The 27,714-nt window shown below is 34.4% G+C and overlaps 1 protein-coding gene across 1 annotated transcript in view; it reads right to left on the bottom strand.

Annotated features, from left to right (window-relative positions):
* LOC150082232 (uncharacterized) overlaps positions 1-27,714 on the bottom strand; it is a 1,008,282-nt gene that overhangs the window by 549,279 nt on the left and 431,289 nt on the right. Inside the window, exons 49-58 of the mRNA XM_090379191.1 lie at positions 23,936-24,165; positions 23,670-23,813; positions 16,223-16,483; positions 13,985-14,128; positions 13,130-13,402; positions 10,385-10,528; positions 5,138-5,395; positions 3,290-3,433; positions 2,771-3,025; positions 1,592-1,735 (exon numbers count right to left, since the gene is read on the bottom strand). Coding sequence (XP_090235317.1) covers positions 1,592-1,735; positions 2,771-3,025; positions 3,290-3,433; positions 5,138-5,395; positions 10,385-10,528; positions 13,130-13,402; positions 13,985-14,128; positions 16,223-16,483; positions 23,670-23,813; positions 23,936-24,165 — 1,997 coding nt within the window. The remainder of the gene's footprint in view (positions 1-1,591; positions 1,736-2,770; positions 3,026-3,289; positions 3,434-5,137; positions 5,396-10,384; positions 10,529-13,129; positions 13,403-13,984; positions 14,129-16,222; positions 16,484-23,669; positions 23,814-23,935; positions 24,166-27,714) is intronic.

The following is a 27,714-nucleotide window of genomic DNA, read 5'->3' on the forward strand; positions in this document are numbered from 1 at the left end:
TAAAATTTTTTTTTTTAATACTGGCTTAACAGTGTTTTTCAACCTTTTCAAGTAACAGAATGCATTGTAATGAGTAAGAAATTGGTGGAACACTAATGTGCATATATGGGCAACTTTTTTAAATATAAATTTTATATCTTTCATTCATTTTCAGTATAAGAAAACCTTGACACCATGACCAGAAACAAAAAGAGTCTAATTAAGTGTAACTTCAGTTTACAAAACAAAGAAAAGAAGAACATTACAAGTAGAAAATTGCATAACTGCTTTCAATACAATAACAAAAAGAGTGAGCAATTATTGAAAGCATTTAAGAAGTTTTCATGAAAATTTGTTTACAGTTTAGATAAATCCAGTATATTTTCTTTTATATACTGGATAGATAAATGTTAACTTTTGGTGAAACATTTCAACCTGAGTTCTGTGGAATCAGTATTCCACAGAACTCAGGTTGTGTCACGAAGACTGATTTTCAGGAGTAAAAAAATGTTCAAAACAGTGGGTAAAATTTATTTGTTCTACCTTAAAGAACCATTCTTTCTGTCCATTCTTTCTAATGATTGGTCGGCTAAACGCCATTATTTGGATACCACTTGTCTCCAAGCAGTGGGCGTGGTTGTAGAGCGGAGTGATTATACGGTCGAGTTCTGTGATTGGGTGTTTATTGTGAAGGTGTTTTGTTTCTGATTGTTTTGTGTCATCAGTGGGGGGGGTGCTTAGCTTAGGTAGGGTGTTTATCTCCCATCTCGCTGTTTTAAAATAGAAAAACGAGTTCCCAATTTAAAAACAGTGGCAAGTGGGAGAAAAACACAGGAGTGATTCTACGGTCAAGTTCTGTGATTGGGTGTTTATTGTGAAGGTGTTTTGTTTCTGATTGTTTTGTGTCATCAGTGGGGGGGGGTGCTTAGCTTAGGTAGGGTGTTTATCTCCCATCTCGCTGTTTTAAAATAGAAAAACGAGTTCCCAATTTAAAAACAGTGGCAAGTGGGAGGAAAAACACCCTAGGCATACTAGGAGGACAGCGGGCAGGGAAAGCAGTGAGTGGCACCTGCCAATTACTGCTTTGTTCCTGTCCGTTTGTAAAAACATGAACTAGTACCCAAGATTTGGAGTTTTACCGATTGGTCTTTAACCTTTACTGATCACATCAGTTTATTAGAAATTTTTTGTGTCTAGTTAAGGGTTAACAATTCTTTCAAGTGGCATCAAAAACAAACTGCAGTTACTTGCTTCCATAAATCTATATCATTTATTGAAGCAGGCAACTATAGTTTTTAAATATCAGGTAAAAATAAAGCCTAATAAACTGTTATCATTATGCAATACTTTGCAATAAATTTATCAGAATTCAGATATATTTTATCTGAATTCTGCAGGTAATAACAAGAAACAAAATCATGGCTTTCATATATAATGGCCTGAGAATGCTGCATAATTTCACTTGTACTAGTAAATTTTTCTAATAAGTGTAACAAAATGTTACATTCACTAGTGCAAAATAAAATTCAATAAGGTCCGCTATTTTCACTTTTATTTCTCTAGAAAGATAATGAAATTATTATTTGATGAATCAATTGTTTAATATACTTACCAATTACTTTAATGCAAGCACTAGTATGAGACGATCCCAGATGGTTGACAGCACGAACAGTGTATTCACCAGTATCTTCTGGATATGCAGTTAATATATTCAGTGTAACAAGACCAAATTCATAAAATGTTTCAAACCGAGATCCTAAAATAAACAGGTAAATATATAAGTTCATTCAGATGCGATTTGCTTAATGGTACCATTTTATGAAGATTTTAAAATTATGCAGAGTGCTTGTACAATGAGTGATTAAAAAGTAAGAAAGATTCCCCTAGGCTGCAAATTTTTAGGTGTTATGCAGAATTTAATTTTCTTTTGTGGCAATATTTTTGTTATTGAATGCTGTAAACTGAGACGTCACAAAACTTTTGTGGTGATTTGATCATCTGTTTGTAAAAAGTGTGTGTATATCACCCAGAAAGATCATGACATCAATGTTTTGGAACAATGAAATGATTCTCCCAGAGGGAAAAACTACAAATTCTGGTTCCCCCACAAGCATTTTGAATGGTGCCTCACATCCTCTAACAACCATACAAACCATTATCCCTCTGACTCTTCACCCTCCAATTAATGGTGGACCTAGCAGTATGATAGTTTTGGATTCTGCCATAGTCCATGTCTGCATTAGCATTACAGTTAAAGCTAATACAGACATTACAAAGATTGCAGGATGCTATCAGATGAATATAACCTTGACTTCTACCTTGTGAAGTGATTTTTCAACAATGCAACACCACATGGTGCATGACAAACTGAGTTGTTTGGGATAATTGCCTTAACATATATATGGTTCTTATGTAGAGAAATAGTAGTCTACATTGTATAATGGCACACTATGGCCATAGTTGACGATGTGCCTAATAAATCCCTAAACAAACAAACACTGTATAATACATTGGAAATATATACTTGTAAAAGACTATCTGGCCTAGGGAACTTTACTTTTTGATCATCCCTTATTTTACTGTATATATTACATAAGCAGTAATAAAAGACTTGAAAAATCTGTTAAGGAATTGCACACCTCAAATCAAATAATTAAGAGTAATTAGAAAGAAATAATAATATATTTTTCAATATTCAATTTTTATCTTAATATAACTTTAATTTTTTAGATTACTGATAAGGATTATAAAGATTATAAAAAAGAACTTTTGTCCTATTGGCCATACATACCCTTTTGAAGAGGTTTGCCATTGAAAAACCATTCAACTTTCATTGTTGGATCACCAACAGGTTCCAAACGACATTCTAAATGTACTCTTTCTCCTTCTCTTAGAGGTTTGGGATCATGTAAAGGTATTACAAAATGTGGTTTGCTCTTTGATATTTCATCAATCATATATTGTGGTTCCTGATGAGGTGGTCTTTCTAGATATTCTATTTTTTCTACAATTTCATGAATTGCTGATGTATCAACGGCTGTTTTGGCTGCAAGAGAGAAGTTCATGCTGTTAACCTATAGTGTAATACTTAATAATTGTAAGGTATATAAAAAAAAGTAATACATTTTACATTTTTTATATTTCATAAAAGATAGTTATTATGGATTTTTATTGGGAAATTATTTCTAAGTTTTACATCAAAATATGCAAACACATCTTAATTTTTATTTTTAATAATGTAATTTAACAGAGAGTTAATCTTTGCATATTATTATATTTAAAAATAACAAAGATAAACTTTCATATGTACCTTGAACTGTAACTGTTTTAGTTAAAGTGGCTTCTCCCATCGCATTCTTGGCTCTAACCATGAATGTTCCACTGTCTTCAGGAAATACATACAAAATGTCCAATGCCACATACCCAAAATCAAAATAAGTCTTGAAACGATGTCCTGGGAAGAAACAGAATTTTTATGTTTATAAATAGGCAAATCCTAACATAATTGCACTTTAACAAGAAACTGTTTTTAGTAAAGATAATTAATACCAGCTATTGTAGTTCACCATTGTGTTAATAACATTTGTACGATAATTAGAAAAGTAGCTGCAAACTATAAAAGCTACTTAACTCAGATTTATTCTCATTATTTTCTTTCATCCTTTCCTATCCATTCCATTAGTATTTGGGATTATCATAAAACCAAAAAATCTTAAAACGCAGTTTGCAATAGAAAAAAAACTACTTAATTCAAATTTAATCTCATTATTTTCTTTCCTCCTTTCCTATCCATCCATTAGTATTTGGGATTATCATAAAACCAAAAATCTTATAAACAGTTTGCAATAGAAAAAAAAATTTAATTTGAGAGTTATTGTTCCATATAATATATGAGAGCGAGTCAAATGAAAGCAAGAATTAATTTTTACCAATAATTTTCATTCATTTTCCATTTTCATTTTCATTTGCGAAAAAAAAAAAAAAAAAAGGTTTAGTTACTATCCCATTTGTACACCAGATTTTTTATATGCTGCTCATAAAAGTGTTTTGATTACTATTGGCACCATTGACTATGGTTTTCTTCACTTCGCCATCTGTGTTGAATCACCATTATGTCAAATCATTTTTCAGTCTTCCAAAAATATGAAAATCATTGACAATGATGTAGAGAGATCCACGAATGATATCAAGCTCTCCGTCCTATATCATAATTACAGGGCTTGAGGTTTAGATTAGATTGTAGGAAGTTTTATTTTAGCCAGTGAGTTGTTGATAGCTGGAAAAAGTTGACCTTGCAGGTAGTTGAGTCTGACAGTTTGAATAAATTCAAAGGTCTACTGGATACTTACCTGTGTGAGGAAGGAAACATATAATTTCTGTTTTCTTATCAACTTGGCTGTATTTTTTTTGCCAGTGCAGCAAAAGTCTGTGGCTTCCTTGCACTATATGGAGAATACTATTACTATAACCTCTCTTACACTTATCTGTTCTAATGACATCTGCTAAAAAAACATTTTCTTGTGTGACAATGGTGTGAACTTCTGCATGTCATCAGTCTCCAGATTTTTTCTTTCTTCATGGTGACAATTTGCGCTTCCACACATTGTGGTCATGACATGCAGTTGTTGGCATATCCCTTTTCCATATGCCAGTGAATTTCTGCTTGAGAGGCACCCTCTATTGTAAGAAATTAAATAACAATGCACTGTGCTATTTTAGATGCACCCATCACTGTGAATGCCATGCCACTTCTGCTATTGCACATCATTCCCCCATGCATGCAGAATAGTCTACATGTTCTATTAATCAGAAGAAGCATTAGTAGCAGTCCCTACATTTGCACTAATAGAGTGGCACTAAATTTAAATTTAAGCAATTAAAATCTCAATTTCATTTGACTCATCTTCGTAATAAGCTGTAATTAGTTTCACATAATAAGTTTCACATCAGATCACAGTTATTAAATATATAGGGAGTTACATTTTAGAGGAGGAAAGATATTCTGAATTTAATTATTTTTATGAGTAATATATCTTTGGTAGTTAATTGTAACAAGGTTGTAATGCTACTAAAAAAGGACCTCCTTGTCATTTCAAATCACAAGTTGGTTTTTTTTTTTTTTTAACAAAGAGAAAAATATTTCAATAATGAAATTTACCAGTTGTTAGAGCTCTTCCATTAAAATACCATTCAACAATCATAGAAGGATCTCCCATTGGTTCCAGACGAGTTTCAAAATGAGCACTCTGTCCTTCCACCAGCTGTTCTTTTCCCAGCAATGCCTCTGTGAATTTTGGACGTTGTGTAAAAGTCGTCTCTTCCAGCACTTCCCGCTGATAGCGAGATGAATCCTCAAGGTGTTGGATCTTCTCCAATCCTTCAGGGTGCTGGGTCTCCAGAACCACACTCTTCTTGCCTAAAGAAACATAATATTCATATTACATAATATAATTTTATTTACTTTGTAGTTTCTCATTTTTTAATAATATCGCTAGCCAACATTTTTGGCTAGCGATATTATTAAAAAATGCTTAAATGCTGTTTTTAACCAATTTTTATGCATAGATTTTGAAAATCACCATGATAGTTTCACATCACGTCACAGTTATTAAATATAGAGGGAGTTACATTTTACAAAATGTACCAATTTCACATAATCTAACCAGTAATATATGACATACTGATTTATTTTAAAAGATACAGTAAACTCTTGATTTAACGGATCCCGATATAACAGATTTTGGATTTAACGGACTGGACAAATAATAATACAGTATTGTACATATTAATCTCGCCCATATTATTATTTTTTAGGTTATACAAAACTTCAGTGTTATTATTAATTAAAAATTTATAATAATTACCTATTTCCATTATTGTTTTGATAATTACCTACTTTTATTTTTTATAATCAAATTCAGGAAATTGTTTTTTATTCTTTCTGAAAACGTGTTCAAATAGCTGTTTTCCCAGATAACAGATAAGTGCAGGCGGTGACTTGCGAGCTGAACGTGACTCGGGACACTAAACTGCAGGTCTACCGACTCACTTTGTTTCGGTCTCAGTCTGCCTCAAGCTATCGTGCGGTCAGGTTGTATACAGAATGTTTCTGTGATTTCTGAATTGTGACTTTATTTATTAAATAATTTTGCAATCCTTACAATTTAAAAGAAAGTGTGTGAACTTAAATGTACTGGTACTGGTATGGGTGTTTAAGGGCACAAGGGCAGCATAGGCCAAAATGTGCCATAACTTAAATGTGGCCCAGAAATTAAAACAAGGTGTCTCAGTAAAATGTGTTTGTGAAATTTATGGTGTAAAAAAAGAAACTGTTTCTGATATCCATAAATCAAAGGCCAAATTACAACATTTTTCTCTAAAATACAGTGTTGATAGCTCTAAATGTGGTTCAACAGAGGGGAGTTGAAAACACATGAAAGTTGTGCAAGATAAAAACTTAGAAGAAGCTGTGTATAAGTGGTATGTTCAACAGAGATCTAGTGGTGTTAATGTATGAAGTTTTGAGTTGAAATCTGTATGTGAAATTCTTGGAAAACACATGGGACTTAATGTTATGGCAAGTGATGGGTGGCTGTGGAATTTTAGAAAAAGGCATGGCATTGTGAACAAGAAAACCTGTGGTGAATCTTTAAATGCAGACATTTCACAAGTTGAGCCATTTAGAAAATTTATAAATGAACTTATTAAATCTGAGGGCCTTATTTTATCACAGGTTTACAAATGCCGATGAAACCGGCCTGTTCTATCGTGCTGTTTCCGAAAATACACTAGCCTACAAACATGAACACAGCACTCCTGGTCGCAAGTTAAGTAAGGAGCAAATTTCTGCCTTACTTTGTGCAAATGCTGATGGCTTGCTTCGCCTGAAGCCCATGGTGGTAGGGAAATCAAAGAAACCACACACTCATGAAGACATTATGAATCAGTTGCCTGTTATTTACACCAGCTCAAAGAATGTGTGGTTTACTTCAGAGATTTTTTCTGACTGGTTCTTCAATCACTTTGTCCCTGATGTGAGCACATCCAGACAGATGTTCTGAAAATTTCCCTCAATAATGTAAAGGCATTGTTGCTTCTTGACAATGCCCCTGCTCATCCTAGTGCTGAGAAGTTAGTAAGAATGGCAGAATCAAATGTATTTTTTTGCTTCCTGACACAACTTCAGTTAATCAGCCAATGGACCAGGGAATAACTGCAACCTGCAAGAGGCTGTATAAGAAGAAATTTTTGGAAGAAGTAAAGATGTGTTGGAGGATGAAGAAGATGTAGAGGAAGACACAAGAGGAGCCAGGGCACTTCAGAATTTATGAGCCCAGAACATTAAGTCTGTGCTCTTTAACTTTGCAGCTGCTTGGAAGGAGATGAAGACTACATCTTTGGCAAATTGTTGGGAGAAGTTGTTGTACAATATTGAACCGGATTTGGATTTTAAAGGATTTGAGGCAAATGACTTTCGGCACACCCTTGTAAATGCTGGAAATCGGGAAACAGCTGAAGACGATGTTCTGAAATGGCTTGAAAATGATGAAGGTGATCCTGGCTACCAAGTCCTCACTGAAGAAGAAGAAATTGTGGACGAGGTTCAATATGGCAAGACAGGGGAAGAAGAAGAAGACATTCAGGAAGAGAAATTACACCAGCATGGCCTACACTGTCTGAAATGATAAATCTCATGGACATTGCCATCCACTACATAGGGACATCTTCTGACCCTGAAATTGTCCTTTACTATGAACATTTTCGGCAGTTCAGGGTGATCATTATTAAGAAACAACATCAGAGTGGCAAACAACTGAAGCTGGGCACTTTCTTTAAGCAAACTTCAGCGACTCCCACTCCTATTTCACCTCCAACTGCTTGTACATCTCAAGCGTCTACAAGCAAACAGATGACACCAGTGCCTCCATTTGTGAACATTTCAGAAGAATCTGAAGCTGAGGATTCCCCTTCACCTCTACCTTCAGATACTGAATAACGACTACTGTACTACTACCACCATGGTCACGGCAAAATACTCTTCAACTACAATGTCAAAAAGGTGAGTAAATATTACATATTCTTTATTATAATTTAATAATTTTATATTGTACAGTACTGTATATTGTATTAAAGTTTTTTTTTACATTAAGAACAATAAAAAATGCCCCCAGATTACATTCGATTTAACGGACTTTCGGCATTAACAACACCCCTTCTCCCCTATTAGAGTGTTAAATCAAGGGTTTACTGTATATGCTAATTCTCTTAATTTTGGCAATCGATTCTGGCCTCGGTTTTCTTGTGATAAACATAATCAGACTTCTACCTATGGTTCTTAGGTTCAAACAAGATGAGTTGAATGATTTGGTTTGAGACTTAAATTTGCCGAAAGAACAAGAGGAACAAAGATTTAAGTGTTTCGAACAAGACATGAAAAGTTTTCGAAATATTTTGCTATGGAGACAGTACATGTTTTTGCAAAGACATTATTGGACTTCTGAAAGTACTAGGTGTCACGCATAAGTCATATGAATGGCATTTATTCATAGATGCCTCAAAATTAAGTTTAAAAGCAGTTTGCTTAATAATGGCAATGGATTTTTTCTCCAGTTCCGGTGCCTCCGCAGCCAGGTGGGCAGGAGCAGCAGTGCGTAGCACACGCTTCTTGATTAGAATGGGGTTGGAGCCTGTGACCACCAAATACGGAGGATGCGGAAAGGTCAGGGAATGACCACTGCATATCCACGGAGCAATGTGGCCTTAGTTGCTAATGCTCCTAAAAAAAAAAAACCAAATAACAAAATAAATAATCTCCAAATGCAGAAAGGTCAGGGAATGACCACCACATATCCCCAGAGCAATATGGCCTTGGTTACTAATGCTCCTAAAAAAAACCCAAATAACAAAATAAATAATCTCCAGTTCCTGTGTTTCATTTAGTTGGACTTAAAGGCATGAAAGCATGTCTAAGGTTCTACATGCTATAAAACACCAGGATTATGGTTGGAACATATGATCTTAAGGTTATTGGTTTACTTGTTGGTTTGCAGGGGGGTTTTCACAAAATATTGTTGTTTTTTGGGTTTGTGGGACAGCCGTGCGACAGAAGAACATTATGTTGTGCAACATTGGGACAAGTTCATACCAGGACAATGTAAGGTAAATTACATTGTCCTGGTATGAACACCTGCACATCAAACTTGGATTGATGAAAAATTTCATGAAGGGACTAGATAAAGAAGGTAATGGATTTGCATACGTGAGAAGTGTATTTCCTAATTTAACATATGCCCAACTTAAGGAAGGAATTTTTGTAGGATCCCAAATTAGGAAACTCCTGAAAGACGATGTGTTTGAAACCCCAGTTAAAGGAGGTTCAATTGGCAGCTTGGTGATCATTTAAGGTGGTAGTACATGGGTTTTTGGGTAATAGGATAGATGAAAACTATGAAATGTTGGTGTATAATTTACTTGAGTGCTACAAAAACACGGGCTGTCGAATGTTGTTGAAAATTCATTTTCTTCATTCCCCTCTCGAATTTTTCCCCAAAAATCTGGGAGATGTGAGTGATGAAGAAGAGGATTGATTTCATCAAGATATTTCCAAAATGGAAAAGCGGTACCAAGGTTGCTGGGATCCTGTAATGATGTGGGATTACTGCTGGTTCCTTGTGAGGGAGAATAAGCAGGAATACAAGAGAAAATCTCTTAGTAGCAAACATTTTTAAGGAAAATTGCAAGTATGCTGATTATATATTATTTCACTATGATTTATGATATTTTTTCCAAAGTTAAATGAGTTATAGAGAACATATAATATTTTTTTACACTTGTATTATAAACTTGAATTATACGTGTATATCCCTTTATTTTAACATTCAATATTGGTATATCTTTTGATGTAGCATGATAGAGACTTTTTATGGTGATTTTCAGAATCAGCATGTTTATTTCCTCTAGAATCACATATTTTTATTGTGGAGGTATGACTAAAAATATTTTTTGTTAGCTAATGTATTTAATTTAGCATGAGTCAAATATGAAAACCTCGAATGTAACAGCAGTAAAAACATGCCAATATACTTTGGAGGAAATTTTTCTTTAAGTGAAAAGAGTTAAAGAAATGTTGACTAAGCAATTTATGACTAATTAATACACAAAAGAACAAATAAAAAATAAAAACAGTCAAACTTCTAAGTTATTCATTTCATTTTTTTTCAAATAGTATTAATTAAATGAAGTTCATAAATAGTTATTGGTAATGATAAGCGAAATTGAAATTTAAAAACCGAAGAAGAAATAATTGAGATGCAGGGAGAAGAACATAAAATAGAAATAAACTACTTAATTAAGTTTAATTTAAATTTACCTAGGCTATGTATCTAAATATCAAATAATTACTTACTGATGCATGTCAGTTTTGCTGTTGTCTTCGCCATTCCTAAACTATTAGTAGCACAACAAGTATATGTTCCATTGTCTCGTGTATCAACTCCTCGAATTGTCAATGACACATAGCCAAAGTTGAAAAATGTTGTGATACGTGAACCTGAAAAACAGAGATTAAAATATTAATTATTCAATCTGGAAAAAGAAAACATTAAATTATGACACTAAATTCCATTGATTTTTTATAGCACATATAAAAAATAGAACTTTAGACTAAGATTATTTTGGTATTCTTAATATACATCTTTTTCTTTTTTTTTTTTTTTTTTTACAATTATGATAAAAGCACACTTTGCTGCATAGGATAAATACTGAAGATCCCTATCTTGGTAATTTCAGTAGGAAATTACATTATAAATATATAATGATTCTATATAAATACATATACATATAATGTGTATATGATATATAATATAGCATTGATAAAAGCAATGTCATGTTGTCACCTATGATTGCAGGTTTGGTGTCATGATCTTCTACAGGGTGGTTATAAAAGGCTTTACCAACTTAACTATCGGCCACATCAAAAACTGGTTTTCTTCACTGTAATCAGTATATGTGAAATTTTTTAAAAAATAAAAAAAATTGTTTGAAATTTGACCAGCAGGGAAACAAGCAGTTTATTCAATCAAATAAATTAACTTTTGTGTTCGTTACAAAAAGAAAATTACTCTAGCATTGGAGAAATTCAGAATTTGCTTGTCATAGTCTTATTTTTTGTCATAAAGATAAAAAGTTGAAGCTGTATCCAGTCAACTTCAATTTAAAATGTTGACAAAAGATAAAGAACTTTTTAATTAAACTTTTTTAAAAGAATGACAATAGTGTTATTGCAGCCCTTAGAATATATCGAATACTTAAAAATGGCTTGAGTCCACCTTGTTCAAAAAGAATTGTGTATCAAATATTGTAAGGCATTTCAAAGGAGGCTACCAAACTCCTAAGCTTAGAAGTGGCCATTCGTCAGCATCATACAAAGTGATTCAAAGAATTACTGAACTTGAACAAATCCAATGAAATTCATTGAGATTATCCAGTGCTTGTCATACATCTTGTGTGACTGGTATTCCTTGGAGCATAGTGCATAGAGTCTTAACGTTACACCTTCACCTGTTTCCTTATAAAATCAAACATCTCCATCAACTGGAATCACAAGACTATCAAAGCTATTGTGTTTTTCCCAGTGGATGATTAACAAGGTTGCACATGATTATATTCAAAATGGTTATTTAATATCCTATGGATGGATGAAGTGCACATGCCATTATTACTCCCTCTTTCTTTGAAACCATTAATAATTGAAGGCATTTTGAGAAATGCTCAATTAATTGCCCATGTATCTCAGCCTATTGCAAAAGAAAGTTAATCCAGAGATTAATGAAAATAACTTTCATGGAAGCATAATTTTTTATGCTGGATAGCACTATTCCCTACACTAACAATAATATCAAACAGTTCTATGTGCTAACTGATGATTCACTCTTCCATACTGATATTTACTGTAACACCCCTACACTGAGGTGCAAAAGATAACTGTAAAAAGGAAATTGATTAACAAAGTGTTCAGGGAATGAATTTGTGTCTTGAAATTGCATCATCATAGAGAGTTGTGACTTACTGCAACATATCTGTAAATTCCATAGCCAAGTGGTCAGGAGCGGGAGTGCAGTAGCACACGCTCTTTGAGTAGATCGGGGTTCAAGCCCCTGACTGCTGAATACGGTTGATCTGCCAACCTGCACTGGACCAGCATGGCAGATTATGGTCCATTTCCCTCAGCATGAATTGTTGAGGAGGCTTCCATCCTGCAGTGGGTTGATAATGGCTGCACTTTACCTTTTATCTGGGGATTCATCTATGCATGAATTACCATTTATCTGAAAACAGTCTGAATTAGCATGCATTGAATAGATGTTTTTTGTGTTTTGTTGCATTTTAAAATGAACAATTTTACTGAGCAGTGAATTGCATCAGGCTTTATCTCAAAGCTTGATGCAATTTTTTTGAAAATTGGCATACAAGAGCATTTTTAAAGCTATCTGGTGATGGGTGGCTAGCAAAAATCCTATTCATCAGTTCAAGTAGTTTAATTTTAAAATTTTTTCCTGAGTATTTGATGAACTCTATTAATTCCATCGTCATCTGGACATTTTTGGTTTTTACTATTTTTAAGCACTATTTCTAATTCTTCATTAGTGAATGCTTCTATTATTGTTAGATGTTGTTTTAGTAAAGAAAGGATCAACTGTAGTCCATAGATTTTTATAATAATTGAGGTAATCTTCTAATGGTATTGCATTAATTTTAATGTTTCCTTGAGGTTATTATTCATTTGTCTTGTTGCTTTATATATTCTAGTATGTGACTTATTAAATGTCTTTTTCTAAGTTGGTGATAAAACTGTTCCATTGATCTCTGTCTTTTTCATGTCTCTCTTTTGACTATGGCTGTTTTACATTTATATTCCACTTCATCTTCAAGTTTTTTTGAAATTACTAATATGCACTATAAGATTTTTATCTTATTTATAATAAATAAGATAAACAGAAGAGTTTCTGGCTTAAAAATATTAAATCGTTTCTTTTATCCTAAATATTAAGCTATTTATTTCTGAACTATTTCTCATTCACACATATTTTACTAAAGTTGTTATCATAAGCCCAGTAAAAAAGCAAAAATAAGTCATAATAAATAAACTTACTAGCTTCAACTGGCCTTCCATCTTTCAGCCATTCTACTCTCATAGTAGAATCTCCTGTTGGCTCTAGCCTAGCTTCAAAGTGAGCAGTGCGACCCTCTTGTAAATTTAACTGATCATGAAGCTGTGTACGGAAATGAGGTTTTTGTTGAATTACTTGTTCTTCTACATATTGATGCCTCTGCTGCTGCAATTGATATGCTTCTAACTCTTGTATTTTTTCAATGTAACGTTCTTGTTCAGGAATACCCAAATCATATACAACTTGTCCTACCGCTAGAAAAAAAAATCAAAAATCATTTTTCAATAAATATGATATTTAATAATAAAAATTTTTACTGTAATATAAAGATTATTTCACTTATCATATCTATCATTTTTGATAAGTCTAATGGAAGAATTACAGAAGTAAAATAATAATTTGTGGATCTAAATTTTTTTAAAATTTCTTTTAAAAATTAATATTGAAAGTGAAAGTATATTTTGGAAAGCATCCACAAAAAAAATGCATATCCGTGAGACTTACTTGACTTCTCTGCACCTAGCAGATTATGAATTGTTGATCCAAATTTTTTCAGCTTGTTGAGACAAATTAGATTGATAGCAGATTTTTGTTGATTCTAATTTATCTCAGCAAGTTGCGACAAACTAGAATCAATAATAAGAGGCAAAGAGAATCAACAAAAACTATGAAAAAATAATCTAAGTTATTCTGTTTTTGTGATTTGGTATTTACTTCACAATGAGATAAGTCTCATTACATTAATCTAAGGTGTGCTAACTGGCACAAGTTTACCTGCAATTCTAGTTACAAAAAAAGATAAAATTATATAATAAATTAGAAATTATTTTACTCACCTTTCACCTTTAAAGTTGCAGTTGACATAGCTTCCCCTTTCTGATTGGTAGCTTTACACATATAAACTCCTGAGTCTTCTGCTCTCAAATAAGAAATATTCAGTGCCACATAGCCAAAGCTGAAAGTTGTGCTAATTCTAGTCCCTATGAAAGAAAATTTTCCATATTAAAAAAATTATCACAGGTATGCCATAGATTGAGTAATAATTAAAATACATCCAAATATTTTAAATCAATAATTGCTGATCAGATTTGCTAATGGCTTGTCTTAATTAAATAGCTAGCTTCCATACTTTCTATTCTACACAAAACTAACAGTGCAAAAAAACACTCAACTTGTGCATTTTTTCATTACCTCTTTGAGAAGTGGGTATTTTTTGTTCAGATTTGAACTACAAGAAGCAATTTCTTCCAGAAATTGGTATAATTTCTGTATAATTTTAAAAAACTCTACCCACAGACCAATTTTGATATATGATGATTTTTCCATACTCTTTCTTATATAATTGTATATTTGGTTATAAGCTATAAATTTCAAGTTTTTGGAGAAGGCAGTACCTATTGACATAGTAAGTTGGAAGATCAGATTTTAATGGTGATAATTTATATTTTTATTATTATAAGCATCATAATTAATTGTAAATGCAGAAATATTATAAACTTCTGAATGGGGAGTATGGAAAATCATCAGGCCATTACCATTATTATTATAAATAAAAGTAATGCGTTGCACTGGTCAAAAACAAAATTTATGATCTATCATAAATTTATCATGATAAAATAATCTATCTCACAATTCTCATATCACAGAATTTCAACTTGACAATGGTGGATTAAAGGAAAAGACTCTAGGTCTTTTCATTATTTCTTGTGTGTGATCTACATGGTCATCTACATGGCAAGGCAACCTCACTGAGTACTTTTAAACTTTTTGAAAGGTTTTAATAAGTTAAATGATATATCTTCTCTCTTTCATGAATAACACACACATGAAGGCAGAGATTTAAATTAAGACACAGATTTAAATAAAGAAAGGATAATTGTACTCATGTAATCTTGTGATAGAAAGCTTACATACAATCTAAAGAGAGATAGGATATATATTAAGATGAAATACAGTAGAGCATCGAAAATCTGAATGTCAATAATCTGAACAAGCCAGCATTTATTTTTTTTTATGCTGGTGCAATAAAATAATTACAATAAATGCCAGTTATCGTAGGTGCCTCCATAGCCAGGTGGGAAGGAGCAGCAGTGTGTAGCACACACTTCTTGATTAGACCGGGGTTCGAGCCCGCCACCACCAAATACGGAAGATGCGGAAAGGTCAGGGAATGGCCACTGCATATTCCCGGAGCAATATGGTCTTAGTTGCTAATGCTCTTAAAAACCAAATAACAAACAAACAACAAACAGCCAGTTATCGTGATCACATTTGCAAATTGAATTTTGATTCTATTAAATGGCAATTCTAATAAGTGAAAATCGGAGAAATTTACACTTTTATTACCTTATCAATTAGCAAAATTAAATGATACATGAAAATCAACAAACAAACTGAATAATGAATCAAAAAATGATCAACAAACTGAATGCTGTCCAACTCAACTACTCTTACTGAAAGAGTGAGAAATCTGGTAATAAAAAAACAAAGTTCGAAAATGGTGCAGCAAAAAATAAGTAATTATTTTCGTTAAAGGCCTATACATATGTGTTATTGTGGCTGAAAGTTCCATTTATTTATTTATTTATTTATTTTTTTTTTGATTTGGTAGTTGTTGGCGCATCGGCTTCTGTGGCCATATTGCACCTCCCAAGGTTTTTGCAGTACTTTGATCCAAGCCCGAGGCGGGAATCGAACCCGCGACCTTTGGGTTGCCGGGCAGGTACTTTACCCACTCGGCTAGCCCGGTCGGCTTCCATTTATTTTGTTACCTATGAATAAAAATACATAAGTACAACTTAATGTTTTTATTTCTAAACTTACTAAACCTTTTTATTTTAGTCTCCAGAACAGTATTTTTTATAAGTTCAAAAATCCGAACAAATTGGAAGTCCGAACTACCCCCAGTCCCAATTAGTTCGGATTATCAATCCTCTACTGCAGATAAAAGAAATTAATGAAAGGTATGTGGGTTATATTTAAGAGTATTTTATTTTATTTTGCTTTATTCTTTTTTAAGACTAACACTACATAAGCTTTTTTGTGGAATCAGTTTTGTCAGTACTAATACTAACCTGCAGTTAATGCGCGTCCATTAAAGAACCATTCTACTTTCATAGTTGGATCATTTACTGGAGTTATCTGTGCCTCAAAATGTGCAAAACCTCCCTCTTGAAGATTTTCAAGGTTGTTTAATGGTTTTATAAAAATTGGCTTTTGTACAGAAACAATTTCCTCCACTGATTCTTGCCGCCTGTAACGTTCCCAATCCTCAAGGTGCTGAATTGCTTCTAAACTTTCTGGATGTTGAGAGACTCTTTCAATAGTAGCAAGAGCTAGAAAATAAAGTTAAAACTATGAAATGCACCTTTCTACTAATTGATATTTATAGAAATTAAATAATATTTAAATAGATTGGAATTCTATATAATCTTTCCTATACTCTCCCTTAAAACTGCCCTTCATACAAATAACAAATTAGTAAATTAAGATGATATCCCTAACAGACATCAATAAGGAAAGTTTATCAGGAACATCAAAATTTTTGATTTTCCTAATGCATGTGCATATTCAGTTTGTAATTAACCTATATAGCAAAAGTAATGGTGTTATAAATGTGTTATAATAATTGTGGACTGATGTTATTAGTGGAGTTCCCGAGTTCAGTGTTGGGCTCATTGTTGTTTTTTGTATCAATATCGTTTATCAATGATATTGATGAAAGTATATCAGGCTTAATGGCCAAGTTTTTAGTTTTTTTCGCACTCAACCATCCCTCTATTTATAGCAGTGACTTACCCTTAAGGCCACACTGTTCAATCAATTGGTGCCTCCGTAGCCAAGTGGGCAGGAACAGCAGTGCGTAGCACACGCTTCTTGATTAGACCGGGGTTCGAGCCCATGACCACCAAATACGGAGGATGCGGAAAGGTCAGGGAATGACCACCAAATACGGAGGATGCGGAAAGGTCAGGGAATGACCACTGCATATTCCTGGAGCAATATGGCCTTAGTTGCTAATGCTCCTAAAAACCAAATAACAAACAACAACAACAAACTCAATCAATTGATTAGTTGGTTCTTTTAAGATGGAACTTCCACTTTTATCAGGATTAAACTGTTCAAACTGAGATTTCTAAAAGCAAGATTAGCAATCCCCTACCATTCCATTGATTTTTGAGTGAATTAATAAATGACCCTAGTAATGGTTCAGCTGTGTCTATAGCACCTACATTTCTTGTCCTCCCCCCTTTTACTTTTCTGCAATTATTTCAGTTTCAGTATTTTGTAAATAGAGCATAAATACTGTCCACTTGTCTTTCCATGCTGAAAATTTGATTATTATCTTCTTTACAAAAAACAATGTCTTCTTTAAAAAAAATAAATGTTTATCTTCTTTGCAAAAACCAATGATACTATGTTTTTCAATTTTATTTGTGAGCTTCATCTCTGTTAGTAATCTCTACATAACAGTATTTGTTTGGTATTATTTAGTTGATGAAGATTTTCTGCTGATTGAATACCAGTGTAAATTCAGTTAGTAAATAAATTAAATTCACTATATTGAACACTATGAAGAAGCAGTTTTTTAATAAGATGAACCACAATTCTTGAGATAAAAGTCAAGTCTAGTCTTATTGAACTGTCACTCGTAGGCTTTTCAAAATATGGCGTAACAGTTGACATACAGGGTGATTCAGGAGGAATCATAAATATTTTGGGAGGTTATAGTATCGATTATTCTGAGTAAAAAAGTTCATAAACATATGTCCAATTCTCAATGGATACAGAGACGCAGCTGTTTGAAACTGGGTGCACAACTCCCTGAATCAGATGTGACCAAGAAGCAGTTAACCTGACGCTGTTTGGTATTAGAAGTGTTGTTAAGAATGCCACACATCTCCACACATGCTGAATATGCCAATATGGTGTTTGTCTACGGTTTTTGTGGTGGAAGTGCTACTGCTGCTTGTAGAGAATACCGCTGATGGTTTCCTAACCGCAGAATACCAGATTCAAGATTGTGTTTACACCAAACTGCATGAGACTGGTACAGTTCCCAGTGCTCACATTTCTTCTGAATGTGCAAATGAACAAAATGTGGATGAAATAGAACACATTCTTCAGTCAGAAGAATGTAGTCCTACTATTAGCACACGAATTTCTACATGTATCAGCATTCCACAAACAAGAGTATGGCAAACATTACATGAGATGAGCACGGCTTGTACCCATTTCACATACAGTGAATGCAACACCTTCGACCAGGAGACAATACCCAGCGATCTGAATTTTGTCAGTGGACAAAAGATAATTGCCAATTAATTCCATTAATACTGTTCAGCGATGAAGCTATTTTTGCCCATGACAGTATCAACAACATCCATAGCTCTCACAGATGGTCAGACAAAAATCCACATGCCACTGTAGAAACAAACTTTCAACATCACTTCTCTGTAAACGTGTGGTGCGGTATCACGACTATCAGTTTATTGGGCTTGTTGTGTTACAAAATCGTCTTACAGGGCCCATTTACCTACAATTTCTGCAAAACGAACTTCCACTACTATTAGAGAATGTTCCTTTGGCTACAAGGATTGGCATGTACTTTCAGCATGATGGAGCTCCCATACATTATACCCACCTGGTGATACAATATCTAAATTAAACTTTCCCTGAACAATGATCGGCTGTGGTGGTCCCATTATTTGGCCATCAAGGTCTCCAGACCTCACTGCGTTAGATTTTTTGTTTGTGGGGATGGATGAAAAGTGCAGTATACAAAGAAAATGTGAATACAAGAGACAAATTGCTCACTCGCATTTTGGATACTGCTCTCCTCATAAAGGAACGGCAAGGCGGCCTCAGAAGAACAACACAAAAATTTGTCAATTATTTGTGTTTTGTATCATTCCAAAAGTCAATAAATACAAACAATAAGTAATTTATCATTCTTTAATACATCTCATAATGGCTTTATGCATCCCAATTTCAAACAGTTGTATCTCCGTATTCATTGAGAATTGGATATATGTTTATATTTCAACTTTTTTTACTCAGAATAATCAACACTAGTGTCTCCCAAAATATTTATTATTCCTCCTGTATAATCTGTTTAAGTCAACTAAACATATATATGAAGACCCATTTTGTTGGCTTTTGAGGATTATAACATTGAATACAATTCTACTCTTGAAACCAAGAATTATGAGAGCTTCCTTGGACTCAGGGGAGGTACCCATAGACTGGAGATGTGCAAATGTGACCCCAATTCACAAAGGAGGATCAAAGGCTAACACAAGTAATTATAGACCTGTGAGTTTAACTTCTGTTCCAGGAAAATTAATGGAGGCACTGATTAAAGAAGCACTGCAGGATCATCTAGACAAGACTTCAGTTATAGCTCGGACACAGAATGGTTTTGTTAAGGGAAAGTCTTACCTGACCAATTTGATTGGATGAACTGGATGCAAGGAATAACTTTGATATTATATATTTGGATCTTAGAAAGGCTTTTGATACTGTTGTACATGGAAGACTGCCGCACAAATTGGAGCAGTGTGGCATTGGAGGCAAATTGCTGCTATGGATAAAGGGATGGTTGAGGGGAAGAAGACAGAGAGTGGTAATCAATGGACACTGCTCATCGCAGACTAATGTTATTAGTGGAGTCCCTCAAGGTTCAGTGTTGGGTGTCCATTGTTGTTTTCTGTATTTATAAATGCTATTGATGATGGTATATCAAGCTTAATGTCCAAGTTTGCAGACAATACAAAGATTGGCAGGGTTGTTAAGGACACTACTGACACTAAGCTGCTGCAACAGGATCTGGAAAGGTTGAGCAGATGGGCTGAGAGGTGGCAAATGAAGTTTAACATTGACAAATTTTTTTTTTTTTTTTTTTTTTTTGATTTGGTAGTTGTTGGCGCATCGGCTTCTGTGGCCATATTGCACCTCCCAAGGTTTTTGCAGTACTTTGATCCAAGCCCGAGGCGGGAATCGAACCCGCGACCTTTGGGTTGTCGGGCAGGTACTTTACCCACTCGGCTAGCCCGGTCGGCTATTGACAAATGTAAAGTACTACATATGGGAAACAGCAACCCCAGAGCAATGTATCAACTCTGTGGTACTACACTGACAGTGGTAGAGAATGAAAAGGACCTGGGGTAATTGTGCAGGCAGATATGAAGTTCTCTGAGCAGTGCAGACAGGCTGCAAGAGTAGCTCATGGTGTATTGTCAATGATATACAGAATTTTTCTAGCAGGGATAAGGAGGTGATTATTCCCTTGTATAAGGCAATGGTCAGGCCACACCTCGAGTACTGTATACAGGTCTGGAGGCCTCATTTCATGAAGGATGTAGAGCTGCTGGAACGAGTACAGAGAAGGGCAACACGATTAGTGAATGGAACAAAGACTTGTTCTTACAAAGAAAGGCTTAAGTTTTGCAAATTACAGTGTCTAGAGACTAGGCACCAGCAAGGTGATTTGATAGAGGTGTATAAAGCCTTGAATGGTTTAAGCATGCTCAATGCCGATGGGATTCTTCCTCTTGCTCAGAATAAACACCTGAGAGGGCATAAATTCAGATTGAGGAAAGACAGATGTAGGGCAGATGTGTGGAAATTTGCCTTTAGCCAGTGGATAGTTGGTTGGTGGAACAGACTTCCATCCCTTGTTGTGGAAGTTGATAGCCTAAATAAATTTAAGGCTGGGCTGGACAGGTATTTGGAATGGGTGAAATGGGAGAGTTTTTTTTTTTTTTGGCTGATGCTGCATAAGCTTGCTTTCTTGCTTGTTTATTGGTTTTTAGGAGCATTAGCAACTAAGGCCATATTGCTCTGGGATATGCGGTGGTCATTCCCTGACCTTTCCGCATTCACCGTATTTGGTGGTGACGGGCTCGAACCCCGGTCTAATCAAGAAGCGTGTGCTACGCACTGCTGCTCCTTCCCACCTGGCTACGGAGGCGCCTTTGCTTTCTTGCATCATATGCCTCTACTAATGCTAATGCTAATATAAAATGTTTGCCCAGAACCAAATGGTTATGAAACTTTTCATCCAGAATAGTCAACAGTACATTTTACTCTGGCTCCTCAACAATGAATTCCACTTTTTCCTCATTTTGTTGGTGGGCAGAGATGCAATAACGAAAATGTGCAGAAATGTCTCCCTTCTAAATATAATCTTGAAAATGGAATTCTGTCTGTGCAATCTTCAGAGTAATATTCCATTACATCAATTTTCAAGTACTGCATTAATAATAACAATGCCTAGAAATGCTTTTAATTCATTTAGTAGAAGAGGAAGCTAATTACACCATACAGAATAATTTCAAACTACCTTATTTGAAAAAGTTTCTTTGATATAACTGTTTAGTTCTTTAAACAGTTATGCCTAGAAATGCTTTTAATTCATTTAGTAGAAGAGGAAGCTAATTACACCATACAGAATAATTTCAAACTACCTTATTTGAAAAAGTTTCTTTGATATAACTGTTTAGTTCTTTAGAGTTTCTTCAAATAAGTGGCAAAAATTCAATTCAGTTTTTCAACTACTTTGGGATGAAATGTCATTTACTTTGTGTGTTCTCCAACTTCTTACACAATCTTCAAGTGACTGGTTGTCATCAATTTCTTCATCACCATTGCTATAGACATCATTTGGATCTAAAATGATGTCAATGTCGCTATCTGAGAAAGGTAAATCAAATTCTAAATCAGAGTTCTAATAATTTCCGTATTTCTTTATCATAAAGACTTTACAAGATATTGAGTCCATGTTTATATATTTTGCTTCTAAAATGAAGAAAAACAGCCGCTGCCTGATGTTGAATGAAAGTCAAAAATAAACAGCAGGAAACATTAATTCAATTTTAATTGTTTTTATTAAGTTTCAGTAGATGGCAGTAAAATAAATATGCCAGCAGAGAGGAAAAACAAATCTCATAGTCAGCAACACTGAATGTTATAGCTTACATGATAACAGACAAGAAGTGAAATTTTACAATGTTGCAGTAAGTGTGACAGTTGGGAGTTCTTAAAAGCAGCAAGCATCACACATAACACCCACTCAGCAGTGCAAATGTGGGATGCTGCATCCACTCAGCGGTGCCTCCGTAGCCAGGCGGGAAGGAGCAGCAGTGCGTAGCACACACTTCTTGATTAGACTGGAGTTCGAGCCCCTCACCACCAAATATGGAGGATGCGGAAAGGTCAGGGAATGACGACCGCATATCCCGGAGCAATATGGCCTTAGTTGCTAATGCTCCTAAAAACCAAATAACAACAACATAACAACATCCACTCAGAACTCCAAAGGGGGGGGGATATGGTGCTCAGTAATTCTAACTAGTGGCCCAAGGGTATGATGCATCTGAGGGAGGAATAGCTTTTAGAATTCTTCGTGTGATCAAATTTTTTTCCTACTATGTAGGGACACTATACTTACCACAGAGCCAAAAGTAAAATATCTTGAGTTTTAGTCAAAATTACTGAGCATGGTGTACAATTTTCTGTTGCTTGCCAAATAAGTCTTCTAAAGTGGCAAGTGTCATATACTGTGCTCACTCAGCAGCAAGAAAGTGGAATACTGTGGACATCAAGCTTGGTAATTATTATCTGTAGCCCAAGAGGATATCCCACATTTAAAACAAAAGTAAAGACTTTTAGATTTCTTTACATGATTAACTTTTATTCCTATATGCTATTTCTGTTTTGAGATGTTGATAAACATTTTCCAGTGCATTGCCTCCATAAGTTACTTGTGAGAGTAGGAAAATAATCATCCTGTAATGGAAAGGCACATGAGATGAAGTTCACAAACTGCACTACAAATTTTGACTAATTGTCTAAAGGAGAAAATTATGCTTAAAGTCAGGATTACACAATATGGTTACTTTCAGAATTACACAGAAACAACATAGGAAATACCATGGATTAAAAAACAACAATTTAACATTTAACATATAAAAAAAAAAATATATATATATATATCCAATCACTCAGTTCCTTTTTTCCCATAATGGGAAAAGGAAACTGATTCTGGAGCAGTTAAAGGATCTCTTGTTTTTTAATGATTAAAAAAAAAAAAAAAAAAAAAAAAAGAGATCAACTTTTAATAATGGGTCATATTATACTTATTTTTAATTTCTGTTAATTTTATTCATTATTGTTTATATCTAATTGGGGCCTAAACTTTGTAATTTTATTCCTCAAAATATTTCCTAAGCTCCTGGAAGCTTAGAAAACAATTAGTAATCATTGATGGTTATGGTATTCAATCAATTTTATTTTTATTTATTGTTTATCCCATTCAATTAGAATATGAAATATAAAATAGATACCTCTACATAAAATTGCACAAAACAAAAAAAATATTGTACAAAAAAAAAAAAAAAATTAAAACGGTGTTCCATAATGCTACGTGGAATTATTTATTATGTTTATTACATTGTAATTTATTGTATATTTCATCTATTCCTCCTATTCAATCTACAGCATATTTTAAAGAAAACTTACAGCTGCATTTGAGTGTTGCAGTGGTCGTTGCTTCTCCTGCTTCATTTAATGCCCTACACATATAAACACCAGAGTCTTCAGGATATACATGGAGAAGTGTTAAAGCAACATAGCCAAAACGATATGTAGTCATTACACGTGAACCTGAAAAAAATATGAACAAAAATTTTAATTACCAAACCTAAGCCCATGTTAAGATGCATTTACATAAGTTAATAAAATTTTGAATTAATGAAAAGTTGGTGATAGCATTCTCTAGGACTTACTTGCTTCAAGAGGTTTTCCATTGACATACCACTCTACAATCATGGTTGGATCCCCAATGGGAATTAGCCTAGCATCGAAATTAGCTCTATCACCTTCTTGAAGGACAATGTCTTGTAAGTGAGTGGTAAAGGCAGGTTTTTGAGGTGGACGTGGTTCTTCTTCTCGTGCAGGTCTTGGCGGTGCCCTTTCAACAGGCCTTAGCCAAATAGTTTCTCGAGGTGGTGAGCCTCTGAAATAAGTTTCCACAATTATTCTAATAAAATATATCTTAAATAATATAATGACATGACTATAAAAATTAACTTATACATAAATCATTATGTACAGTGGTGGACAAAAAAACTGCATTGCCTTAAAAAAAGTAACGTTTGTAGTGAAACATAAGGTATTGTTTGATTACAGTCATTTTGTTTCTCGCAAAAGCAAAGATATTGCATTAGACAATGCTTCTATTGCATCAGACAATAATTGCAAAGTATTGCATCAGCCAATAATTGCAAAGTATTGCATCAGCCATTTCTATAAATACGGCACTGGAAGGGTATACACGCTCACTAGTATCTTGTTTTGCAGAGGTGTAAACATGGCTCCATATTTTCAGTTGAAACCAAGAAAAAAAAGTGTAGCTGTTGCTCTGTCCCAGGAAGGGCTTTCTACATATGCTATTGCTGATAAAATAGGCTGCCACTGGTCAACAGTATTCCAGGTGCTGAAATTAAAGTGTGAAACGTTTAACTCCAGGGGCTCACATCTAGTGAGTATGGGCTTGGCACACCCAGGGTCCTGAGATGGATATCATCATTCTTCTCTTCCTTGGTGATTCCCTTCTACATCTCTCTCTGTCGGGGTAACTCAGCATTTTTTTTTTTTTTTTGGCTGGTGTAGCATAAGCCTCGGGCTTCCTTGCACCATACAGCTAATAATAATAATAATAAACCGGTGATGTGATGAGAAAACTTGAATAAGGCCGTAAGAGAGAGTGACTACGCCTTCTCAAGATTGATATTTGAAATGGCTATGCCTTCATAATCGCCATGCTAGTACGCCTGATCTAAAACTGGACTTTGAGATGACCTCTAGTATAGAAACAAGTGCACGAACTATCCAAAGACAGCTTTCAGAATGTGGTTTGCATGCCTACCAGCCCAAGAAGAAGCCTTTGTTGACCCAACAAATGAATGAGGAAGAAGAGACTTGCTTGGGCTAAAACACATGGTTCATGGACAAAAGAGCAATGGGACACTGTCATCTTTTCTGACAAATCGAAATTCAACCTGCATGGCTTGGATGGGAAGCGATATGTCAGAAGACGAAAATCAGAGGCATACCATCCTGACTGCATAACACCGACTGTCAGGTTCCCCGCTAGTCAGATGGTCTGGAGATGCATAACAAGTAAAGGGGTGGGCCAAATTAAGTTTATTAACAGAATGGTGAATGCAGAAACCTACACTTCTACCTTGGAGGAGTGCCTGAAACCCATTATTAGAGATACACAGACATCCAAAACTGCATTTTTCAACAGGACTCAGCACCTTGCCACACAGCAAAATTGGTAAGTTTTATGCTATTTATATTTAATGATGAGTTTGTCTTCTTGTCTCACAAGGAAACATACACCAATGTTTTCTCTCATTTTTCTCCCTCCCTTAAGGTGCAGTCATACCTCAGAAATACTGGCATTACAGTGTTGGACTGGCTCAGCAACAGTCCAGATTTGAACCCTATTGAAAATTGCTCAGAAAAAGCAAACAAGTAAGATTTGGCTGCAGAAGAGCATTGTAAGGGTGTGGTACCATAAAATTGGGCAACCGTATATCCAGAAGTTGATTAACTCTATGCCAGATCGTTGCAAGACTGTAACTGCAGCTATGGGAGGAACAACAAAATACTAAGGACTTATTTTGCTGATGTACGGTACATAATACTATTACCTTAATTTGCCATTTCACTTTGTATATAAATGCAATAAAATGTATGTTTGGTTGTCATGATTGCCATTTGCATGATTTCTCATATTTCCATTAATTACACATTTTACCCTTTGGGAAGATATTTATGGCCATTAGGTATATTTATGGCAATTAGGTATATCTTTTTATTGGATTTCATTCACAGAGATATAGATCCCATCTAACTAATGCATTTAAAACATTTCTGCAACCGAACAATGCAGTGCAAAACACATTATTTGCAAAATTCACAAGTGATGCAGTTTTTCTGTCCGCCAATGTACATATATGTTCATATATTCATTTTACTTAAGAAATATTATGCAGAAAATTACGCAAACTGCATGAAAAATGTGATCCATACAACAGAAAGCACTCACAACTGATAAATTTATATTCTAAATAAATTCGACTCTAAACATTAAAAAGCTGGCATCAGCCAACTCTATTCACATAAGTTAGCTTAGATTCATAGATCTACTGATTCTTTTATTTGTATATTGCATCTTCATAATTATTCTTTTAATATTTATATAAGTAGCACAAATTAATATCACCATCATCAGCCTATGATGATACACTATAGGATGAGACCTTGTTCAATTTCTCAATAAGATCTCTTCCACATAATTCTAACTAGTCTCTCAATCTCTTTAGAACTCTTGTTAATAATTAATAACCTGCTCCACCCACTGCAATTTGAGTCTCCTTGCCCTCACAATGGCATTTGTTTGTGACTTTAACCTGGAATCTAATTCACATTCTTTCATTGTCTCTTTTGCTCTCTTCATGCCTCTTTGAGCTGTTTTCAATTTTCTCATGTTTTTTTTATTATCATTAGCCATATAGTGCAAGGAAGCCTGAGGCTTTTGGTGCACCAGCCAAAAAAAAATTTCTGAGTTACCCTGAGACAGAGAACAAGAGTCAGAAATAGAAGGGAATCACCAATGGAAGAGAAAAATGTTGACATCCAACTCAGGACCCTGGGTGTGCTAAGCTCATACTCACCAGATGTGAGCCCCTGGGGTGAGCTTTCAGATCAAAGTTACTGCTCCATAAGTGAGAACTGGCAAGATCCATTTGGTCAGATACTTTTTCCTTTAGGTATATGGGATTTGAAAATTGAATCTTTTTCCCAAAGCAACTCAAACATAATTTGATACTCCTGGTTTCTGAAGATTTCATTTGTTAAGATCTACTGCTCCAGACAGAAAGCTTGACACTTTCTCAATAATAGTATTTAATTATAACAGGCTCAGGCAACATAATATTGTTGAATATGACCTTGGCTAAGGTAAAGAAAGCCAACGTGAGAACGACAAGAAACATCAGATAACTTACACAGAAAATTAGTTTCCGGACACCGGACTCTAGTGCTGCTCACTCTGTAAACAGACTGTAGGTGTTATTAGTCTGGAGCCGAAATCGAGAAGGATATATTGATTGGCAGGTAGGCGGGGCAAACTATGAAATGATTGGTGGTGGGCGCGACAGACAACAAGCTACTGTGTAGTCATTTTTTGGCATTATAATGTGTATTTATGAGTAAAGAAGTGCATAATAGGTTTGTGATGAATGGTAAACAGGTAATAGTAGCGATGAATCTTTTAAAAATGGAAAAAATCTGTAAGGAAAATAAAATCTTGGTTCATTTTTTGATAAAAACTAAATTAATAAAAGTTTTGTTCTGTTCATTTTTATGTTCTTCATTATGTTTTTTTCTCATTATTAAAAGCAGATTTTTGGAGTTCATGAGTGTTTTTACTATACTATTGATTTAGGTTTGGTTATGAAAAAAGGAAAAGGTTTCTTTATTTTTCATTATA

The sequence above is a fragment of the Mastigoproctus giganteus genome, chromosome 8, assembly GCF_048544385.1.
Source record: "Mastigoproctus giganteus isolate SK-2022 chromosome 8, ASM4854438v1, whole genome shotgun sequence".
NCBI classification, from domain to species: Eukaryota; Metazoa; Arthropoda; class Arachnida; order Uropygi; family Thelyphonidae; genus Mastigoproctus; species Mastigoproctus giganteus.